At 39.0% G+C, this 10,161-nt stretch overlaps 1 protein-coding gene across 1 annotated transcript; it reads right to left on the bottom strand.

The window, feature by feature from the left end:
- Positions 1-687: 687 nt before the first annotated feature.
- cdc6 (cell division cycle 6 homolog (S. cerevisiae)) lies at positions 688-9,477 on the bottom strand. The gene is made up of 12 exons (XM_008418762.2): positions 9,281-9,477; positions 7,296-7,666; positions 5,735-5,971; positions 4,526-4,725; positions 4,283-4,431; positions 3,707-3,813; positions 3,494-3,633; positions 3,313-3,413; positions 3,187-3,239; positions 2,639-2,817; positions 1,744-1,884; positions 688-984 (listed from the first exon to the last, which is right to left on the bottom strand). Exons 2-12 carry the CDS (start codon positions 7,654-7,656, stop codon positions 892-894), a joined length of 1,761 nt encoding a protein of 586 aa, XP_008416984.1. The 5' UTR covers positions 7,657-7,666; positions 9,281-9,477; the 3' UTR covers positions 688-891.
- Between the last annotated feature and the right edge of the window lie 684 nt (positions 9,478-10,161).

Here is a 10,161-nt window from a genome sequence, read left to right as displayed (position 1 = left end):
TGTACATTTTTATCATATAAATCTTGTTGCTGAAATGTTCTGTACTAATAAACTTGACTGGACATGTTAATCAGAAGAAAATGATAGAAGAATGGATTTCCATGCGTTTAAAAAGCAGAGGACTGAGCACACTTCCCTGAGGGATCCCGGAGTCCAGCATGTTTTATTCTAATGCAGACCACATAAAATTAAATATTCTCTTCTGTTAACACAACTCTACTCCAGTGCAACCAGTGTACTAAAGCAATTATTTATCAATGAGTTTTATTTTTAGGAACATGATTCCAGCTTTTAGGGCGGAGCTGCACAAAATTACCAAAATACTATTGAAACAAGTACCATTAAATTTAGCCACAAAATCTCAGGTCTGTTTGCTCCATTCCTATTATGCAGTTTTAAAAATACTGAAATCAAGTCGCAGTTTTCCAGGCTGCATAGGTACAACCTCCATGTTTAGTCACACATTATTTTTGTTTTTTTTTTACTAAGTTTGCTTCCAAAATTTTGCCAGGACAAAACCAGTTTTGCTGCATTGGGTCTCGTCTGTGTGAACACTTTGGTTTCTGCAGCTTAGTCAGGCCGATCTCGGCCTCCTTTAATCCAATCAGGTTAGAGGTTGAGCTAATTCAGAGGACAGAAATAGATCCAGCTCTGAAGGAAAACCCAGAAAAAAAATTAATAAAACACTTCATGTCTGTAAATCTATTTATTTACAGCATACAAAAAACCAAAAACAGAACATTTCAAAACCAATGAATCAACCTCAAAATAACTGAGCAGTAATCTAAAAAAAGTACAAGCGTTTCCTTTTTAAAGGAAACATCTTTAAAATCATTTTAAAAAAGATTCGTTTTAAAAGTAATTTAAAATAACTTTATAATTGATGAGGGATCACGAGGGAAGCCCTGCAGCCAGGATACTGCCCAGAAGCGTTCGGTCCTTCAGAGCGTTTTCTATGTCTTTTTCATCAATTTTCAGGAACACCTGGAAAAAAAAACAACAAATAAACAAAGAGTTCAGTAATAAGAACAAACAGACTCACCAAATGTGCTAGAAGGGTTGACAGATCTGAGTTTATAGCACAAACTCAGACTTTCTAGGACGTGAAAACGCTAAATTATTGAAACACAAGGAGACTTTTTTTATCATCATCTTAAAATCAGAAAGATGTACTTCTATATAGTGACATTTGATTAACCAATCACAATTATAGATGTCACTTTTGACAGATTTTCAAAAAAATGAACTATACAGGTTTTGTATATTTAGCAAAAATATACAGGTTTTGTGTTTTTCTGCCACACAGTAAATATTTAGATATTTTCCTATGAATGTTTTCTAAAAAGCACAAATGTTGTGAAAGGGAGCCCAAAACTATTTTTCCCCAATCCAACGTGTTCAGAAATAAACCCGGCCAATCTGACAACGCTGCGCTGGAACTCCTCTTGGGTTGCTTGGCAACAGGGCTGGGCTCAGCCAGGGTTGCTAGGTAACAGCACAGAAAGCGCCTCAATGTGCAGAAGGTTTTTGAAATGGATCAATTTCCAGACACCAAAACATGAACTTACTGAAAAACTCGCTGGGTGTTTTTTAATTAGGCGCTTGTTTTTAGAAACAGTAGAAACCCAGATGGAAATACAAAAACATCCAAAATGTGAATTTTGTACAATGCATCCACTTTAATCATATTCTATGGCTTCTTTAAATAACATTTGAACGTTGTTGTTGTTCAGAGTTTTGTACCTTAGTGAGACGAGCCTCTTTGGCCTTCTTCAGAGCGAAGATTCCCCGACTCTCCAGCAGGCTGCACAGCGCCAAACACTCGCCCTGCCCGACTGCAGACACCTGCCTCTGGGCGCACAGGCGGCTGTAAACCTCATGGAGCTGAAACACAAAGCAGGGTCGTTTAAAACTCATTCACGCAATTAGACTGCAGAAGCTCACCAGAGATGTTAGGATGAGGGAAAAGTAAAGCTGTAAGCAGTGGGAGGTGCCTTTTAATTACATCACACTGACTTAAAGCTGCAGTGTGTAACTTTTACCATGTTTATATTTTTATACATTTGTTAAAACTGTCAATATGTCGTCACAGTTTGTTGTGAGGTAGATAATCTGTGAAAAGATTCATCTCCACTTCCTCCCTGAGCTACTATTGCCATCTGAAGAAATGGATGGCTCCAGAAAAAAAAAAAAAAAAAAAAAAAAACAATCAGAGCCTGGAGGAGGGTCTTAGCGCTGTCAATCAACCACATGTACTCACCGCTAAATGTGCTAGTGGTGAAGAAACAACTTCCAGTTTGGGAAACCATTTGTCTGTCATCACTGGTTAATGATGAGTCAAAACTAACTTGGAAGTAACTTTTCAGCGAGATATAGAAGACTGAAATAACCTGCCAGTTGTTATATTTTCCCATATAAGTGAAATTACCTGCCAGTGAAACTAGAACTTTATCATAAATATTAAGGAATTATTGACTTTAAACAACCTCCTAAATCTTTCAAAACTAAGATATTTGCTCTAAAAAGTAAGGTTTGGTAAGATTTTGTATTTTTGCAGTGCAACACTTTACACTTCGATTAGCCTCAGTATCTTTTAGCCTGACGACCTCGAGTCATGCTCGTAGGATCTCCATCTTACCTTCCCCAGGTTTGTCTCTTTGCTCTTCCCTTTGCGGATGAGCAGCAGCAGGCAGCAAACCAACAGCTTCTGCTGCAGAGGGAAACTCTCTCCGTCCGAACCGCCGCTCTGCGACGCCATGCGGTCGCCATAAACCTCCGACAAAACCTTCGCCACCTGAGGGAGGCCGACCAAAGACGCTGCAGGCAGACAGGCAGGCAAACTCTGTTTCAGTCACAATTATTTTACTAATCAAATACTCTGACGATATATCGGATAAAAACTGCCACTTGCGTCGCTTTTATACAATATTAGAAAAAACATTAGAAGATGCAAAAAGCAATTAAATTCTATTTTAAATAAGAGAAACATGGTAATGTCTAAAATGCAGCAACATGTGGAGTTCTGGGTAGAAAATATTCACAGACAGAAAGCATACTCCAGTTAAAGATCAATGAGTTACTAAATTAGTTGGCAAATGTTTGAACAATCGATTAATGACAAATAATCTGATAATTTCAGCTGTAGCTGGTTACAAAGTTTACTCCGATGACCCCAGGTGACCTTACCTTTAGTGGAGGCCTTCTGTCTTTCATCAGCTTCTGCGATCTCGACCGCTCTCCTGGGAAGACACGGCGTTACGTCAGCCATTTTCTCTGGTGTTCCAGACTTGGGTCAGTATTACTGATATTTACCTGCAGATGTCTAGAGCCTTTCTGGCGTCTCCGGACACAGCCGATACCTTCCTGGCACAGAACTGAACAGCCGAGGCGTCCAGCAGACCCTCAGCCGAAACCTTCAGAACCAAAGCAGAACTCCAGTTAGACGAGCCGAGACATGGAGAGACGCTGGTGATGCCAACAGAACCGGACCAACCTTCGACAGTCTGTCCTGTATGATGGCGCTCAGCTCCTGTCGGCTGTAGGGAGCGAAGTGCAGCAGCAGGGGGCGACAGTGAGTCTGAGCCTGCAGTCTGGGCAGAATGCGATCAGTCAAGTCCAAAGCGTTGGCAATGCCTGCAGGAAGACATGAAGTCAGTGTGAAGGTCGCATGGTGGAAGGTGAGGCATGCTGTGGGCCAAACTCCTACCGATGAGACAGAGACGGGACCGCGGCAAATACGGCCATTCAAAGATGGTGTAGAGGACGTCCTGAGCTTTGCTGTCCAGCTGGTCCATCTCATCCAGAACCAGGAGCCTGAGAGGACAAAGATTAATGATCAAACTCAAGATCTTTACCCGAAGGAAAGAAATAAATAAAAAAAGAGACAAAAAGAAAGAAATGGGAATAAAGAAAGAAAGAAAAAATAAAAAGACAATCATTTTAAGATGCTAGTTTAGTCAATAAGACAAAATATTAGGGCCAGGCTGACAAAAGTAAAGAATGTAATTATGAGAATAAAATCATATTATTGTGACTTTATTCTTGCAATAGTAAAACTTTTTCCACTTATCCTTTTGTTCATGCATTACCGCCACTTCTGATGCAAAATTGTAACTATGTTTTCATGAATTGTCAAGACTATTTTCACTTTATTGCAACTTTTTCTTCAAGCATTATCACAACTTTTCTCGTAGTCAATTATTTGTGTTTGTTTGTTTGTTTAGTCTGGTGCTAATTCTCTGTCGTCAAAAAGCAACTAAAGTTTTAGAAAGCAGAAACTCACACTGTGGGCCCCGGGGCCGTCAGGAACCTCTGGAGGCCGCTCTGTCCACCGGCTGCTTTCAGCTTGTGGGCCAGCAGTGGGAAAATGCCGTGGGAACTCCGCAGACTCATGCAGTTCACCACCACCGTCTTTACCGATGCGAGCTCAGACTGGAGGACGGGGGAAAACCCGAACATGTTACAGAGGACAAAATGAGAACAAGTAGCAGATTAAAGCTGCGTAGAATAATCTGCCCCAACTCACCTTCATCTCCTGGAGGATGCAGTTCAGGCAGGCGGTCTTTCCGGTCCCCGGGGCCCCTGAGATGTAGAGGCTGCTGGGGACGCGCTGCAGCACCTTGTCCTCCAGGAAGGAGCGGATGGACGCCCGCTCAGCGTCTCTGGACAGGAGACACTCGGGGATGGCGGTGTGCAGCGCCTGCTTCACGCTTTGAAACCTCGACTCTGCAGAGAGACAGGGGAGGTCGCAGATTAGAAATAAATCTATTCTGCACCATTTTTTTTTAAACTGACCTGGCTGTTCTTTACACTTTTTAAAGGGACGCATTATACAAAGATTCACATTTTGTGTGTTTTTGTGCTTCCATTTGGGTTTCTACTGCTTCCAAAAGCAGCCAAAGCGCTTAAGGAAAAAAAAAAAAAAAAAAAGAAGCTATTTTTTGGCAATAAATACATTTTTTGGTGCCTGGAAAAGGAAACATTTCAAAAACCTCTGGAATGTAACATCACAAATCAGCAGGCACTGCCCCTCACCTAGTAACCCCAGCTAAGACAGCCCGTTGCCTAGCAACCCCAGCAGAATTCCACCCGTCACCTAGCAACCCAAGCTGAGTCCCAGAACATTTTGTCACTTGACTTCAGAACAGAAGATAATTTCCCCTTGGAGTTCAATAAAGTATCCATTTGTTTTTAAATATTAGAACATATAAATGTAAACTTTAGTGATATAACATTTATAATACATGAAATTACAACTAATGTAAATATGAACTAAATTAAGTAAAATTAAAAAAACGCTTATGTACATAAAAATATCTGGATATAAATATATAAATGAGTTCAGAATTTTGACAGAGTTTTAACGGCTGCTGGGAAAGACAAGTTTTTTGTTGTTGACTTTCTATCCAGAAACTCCATGCTGTATTCTTATTAGAGCCATTTCCGTTTTTCCAAAGATAAGCGTTGTATAACTGGGCGTCTGTTTGCAGCCATTTTAATATGCAAGTGTAAATGTTGAGCTCGGGGGCGTAACCAGTGGCAGTTTATGTGGATTTAAAGTGGCAAGACACCCTAAAGCAGCTCATTCTGAAGGGCAAAACTGACCAGGCTAAGAATGATTTTGTGCGAGAAATATAATAACCGTTTTGTACAGCCCATAGACTTTTCCTTACATGTTCAGTGAAGTATAATAAGTCACCTTTAAAGATAATTTTCATCTGAGAAATGTTCTTACTGTCAGTAAACAGGTGGGCAACAGGCAGCTTCTTCTCTTGACTGTGCAGGACAGGAGACCCAGGAGGTGTTTCCTGTCTGTTCGGAGACAACTTGCTGGTTGGAGAGCGCCGCTGCTTGGGCGTCTGAACTTCAGATGTTTGCAAGTTTTCGTCAAAGCCGAGTTTACGTGGCGTTGCCGGACTGGGTCTGTTCTGCTTCAGAGGGGAACACTGAACGTTGCAGCCGTTGTCATCACCTTCAGAAAGAAAACAGAATAAATTAATGACTAGCATTACAAAGTATCTACCAAGTTTGACCTAGGGATCCAAGTTATTGATTAATGAGAAAATCTAAAGTTCATCAAGCTCATTAATCAAACAACAATTAACTGATAAGCAGACATGTTTTTCCATAGTATAAAGAGATACATTTTAATATTATTCCAAATTTAAAAAACACAAAATTTTGTCAGTTGTACAAAATGTAATGTACCGTTGTTTCTGATACATTACATTTTGAATAAATGTAATATAATGTACATTACGTTACAAACCACTGAATGAAATAGTGGTTTTCTGTTTCATTCAGAAAACCACTATTTCCTGTCTTTATTGGTTTTACATTATTAATCTTGGACATATTTATAAAACATAACAAAACATTTAAGGGCTATTAGGTTGCCGTGTAAAAAATCAAATGAAAAGAATAATATATGTGAAACACTTAATTCCCCATGAACAAAGAGATATTCATACAGAAGTAACGTCTATTTTTGCTCTTGATGGAATGTTCCATTTTTTTCTCCATTAAGCTTTTTAAATCACAACAGCTTTCAAAATCAACCTCGCTTATTGGCATGTTTTTTTCTGCGTCTCGCCTTCGTAGCAAATCAGTCATTTTTAAATGTGAAGTTGTCATGAAGTTCGGCTGAATGCGCGCCATGATTGTAGAACTTAAACAGCTTGTCGAGTGTTTATATTTCAGAACAACTTAATTAGTTTGTTGCGTGTTTATATGTCTAAGCGGAACATTATAAAATGCATTTTCAATAAAACACCAAACTCCTGTTTGGACCGTTTCTCTACCCGTTCTGCGATACTGCCGCCATCTTTAATTCCTGTATCAACGGCTCTGCTTATTGATGCCCAGCGGCGCCCTCTGCTGGACGGAGGCCAAACTACAACATAGAAAAGTTTAAGACGGTGTTTCTCAACCCTGGTCCTCACCGCCCCTCTGCTCTGCATGTTTTAGTTGTGCCTCTATTCCAGAACAACCAATTCAAATGAATGCATGACCATCAAGTACTGCAGAAGCCTGTTAATCACCAGAGATACAATTCAGGTGTGTGGCAGAAAGGAAATACCTAAAACATCCAGGACAGGAGGGCTTGCGCCCTCCTGTCCTGGATGTTTTAGGTATTTCCTTTCTTTCTGGTCCCCTCGCGGACCAGGGTTGAGAAACTCTGGTTAAGATAATTTTATTAATCAATTGGAACCAATTTTAGCCTAACAAACCATTAATCGACAATCACCAGTCGATTAATTGTTTGCATTCCTAGTTCAGGTAGATCCGTGTCTCACCTGTGCGTTTCCGAGGACTGAGAGGGAGTCGGTTCTGCAGGATGGGGGAGGAAGGCGGTGTTGGTGGAGGCGCCTGTGCTGCAGATCTGCAGAGTTGATCCATTTTCTGCTTTGGAGAAGTTAAAGGGCTCTGGGTAGCAGAACGTCTGGGTGACAGAAGCGTCGGTCTGTCTGACAACCGCCTCGGAGAAATCGGACCAATCTGACTTGGGGAAGGAAGCCGGAGCTCTGGCTTGTTTGGAGACGGCAATGTGACCTTTGAGGGCTGAGCAGCCTTTGGCTGCTGGGGGGCTCGGGAGGATTTGCGACGTGGGAACGGCAGTGGGGGCTGAACTTGCCCCTGAGAGCGAGTCCTGGGCATGTCTGGTTCTCTGATGAAAACAAAAAGAACAGAATGAGTGAGCAGGATGTGGAAATAAACGATAACAGGAAACTAAATGTGCTAATGATTAATACATGATGCTAAATGACATTTAAGAAAAAGAAAAAATGTGTGTAGTTGCAATGTTGAGTCTTCCTAAATTTTCTCTTTCCATCATTCAAAATCAGAGATACCCAAACTTTTAGCAACATGGGATAAAAACGTCAACAGTATTTACTGGTAACGCCTGAATCACATCGTAAATTAAAATGTGGTCAATAGTTTCCATTCTGATGTTTAATTTTTTTTTTTTTAAGGAAAGCTTTGTTTGGAGAGACTGCAATATCCATTTTATTTATGGGTTCAGTTGTGTGTGCTTTTCATTTCCTTTTCACTGTAGTTTTTGGTTGTGCGTTTTATTCTGGAAAATATCCTTCACTTTCTAATGTACATTTTTTCTAACTTTTTATCAATTCATTTGTTGAAAGTTGTCTCAAAACAATTATTTATCACAATTTCTGGAAGAATTTATTGTCCAGTGAAATTTCTCATCATATTGAAGACCAAGAAAAATAAAAATGTAAAACCTAAAATCACAATCAGTTTTGTTAAGATTTTTTCTGGCTCAACAATAAATTACACATAGAATGTTTTTTTTTTTATAGGACATGTGTAAATCATTGTAGATCCAAAACTAAAATTTTTCATTCTTGAAAGACAACCAACCTCTCACCAATTTATTTTGGGTTTTATTGAAGAAAATTAAAAAAGGTTTAGTCTGACCTAAAAAAAAAAAAAAAAAGAAAGCAACAAAAAAAAACATTATTTATGTCACTATTTGCATAATATACCAAAAGATTAATACTTTGTGTTTTAACTAGCGATTTTGTGAACAGGTGTTAATCTGTGGCTCATAGTTTTGTCTCAATTGTTTTCCTGTACAGTTACAAAAACTAAATCAAATTACAAAAATATACTGTAAAACTTTTCCCTTTCAGTTTTAAGACGGACACGACTATTATTTAAAGATGAATCACACATTCAGGCGTGGGAAACAAAAATAAGCCGTTTTATTTCACTGTGAATGTTGTGCTGTTACAATTTGGGCTAAAATGGTGCGAGTAGGTCAGAGGTTAAAAAAAAATCAGGGATAAACTAGTATCTGAACACAATCCGATCCCAAAGTATTCATACACGAGTGAAGGCAAAATAGTATTGTGAAAAAGTATTTTGTAAAAAAGACACTGCTTAACTGTCCGATTTAATATTTAAAAATCATGTCCTCAGATAGACAAGGAAATTAAAGTTTTATGCAAATTCTGGTATTTTAAAGACTAAAATACTACTACAGCACTTACGCAAACTAGCTAATGGCGCCAAAACAACTACATCGCCTCCAACACCCATCTACTTTCGACTCTTTTTTAACTAAAATGTCAATTTTAAGCACCCATGTTTCAAAATGACCGACTTCAGCAGATGTCCGGTCACGAAAGAGCAACTTTCCAACAAAACTACCGCTAACAAATTAGACAATACATTTGCAAACAAGTCCTGGCATTTGGAAGTGGCTTTGTTATTTCCGCCTCTTAAACAACTAAATATTTGAGATTCTGTTACTTACGGGGAAACACGTCGATGATGAACGGAGATTTGTAAATGGATAAAAGAAGTCCTCTTGATTCAGAGTTTCAGGTTTATTCCACGTAACGCTGTTTTGTGTCCGTCTTCAGCTGCACACGGAGTCCGAACTGGCCGAATCTTCTCTCTAACTCAGCTGTATCTCCCGCCAGCTATCTCTGATTGGTTCACCGCTTCAGCTTCCGTGATGCTCATTGGCTCAACGTCACATGAGGATGTTACGTCACTGTTGCTGAGCTCACACACAGTTTGGTGGCGGGAGTTTGGATTAAATCTCCGATTTTGGCGGATTGTGTTAGTCTACGTGTCAGAAGAGCTGTACTCCTAAAATGTGTTTTTAAATAATAATGCAGACAAAAACTGGAAATAAAATACTAATAAATAGTTGACTATATCAACAAAAATAACAATTGTGATGTTATTTTTCTTTTAAACTGGACTTAACATTTATTCATACTTTAATGCTTTTGATAGTTTTAAATAGACACAAAGTGAAAATTCATGATTAACAGACATAAAGGCTTTCAAAGTCCATCTGTGAGTAGTCTATGTAATGTTTCACATTGTGATGGTTATTGAAATAAATAGGCTATTCAATAATACTAATTTATTGAATGAGTCTTCATTAATCCCAAAGGGAAATTAAATGTCCATTGTAAGTAATTTTATCCCAGAGTTGTTGTAGAGACTGATGGCTGTGAAGCATCTCCTGTAATGGTCTGTATTACAACGTGTCTGAAGAAGCCTCTGACTGAAGTTTTATGAAGAGGATCAGAATTGTCCAGAATTTTCTTTATTTTTATTTGAAGAATTTTTGAATAATAATCAGATTACACTTTTCACAGCAGATTTTTAGAAGTTATA

This window comes from Poecilia reticulata, chromosome 1 (genome assembly GCF_904066995.2).
Source record: "Poecilia reticulata chromosome 1, P_reticulata-male-v2, whole genome shotgun sequence".
NCBI lineage: Eukaryota > Metazoa > Chordata > Actinopteri > Cyprinodontiformes > Poeciliidae > Poecilia > Poecilia reticulata.
The sequence above is the reverse complement of the archived record's forward strand: the minus strand, read 5'-3'. Positions and strand labels throughout refer to the sequence as shown.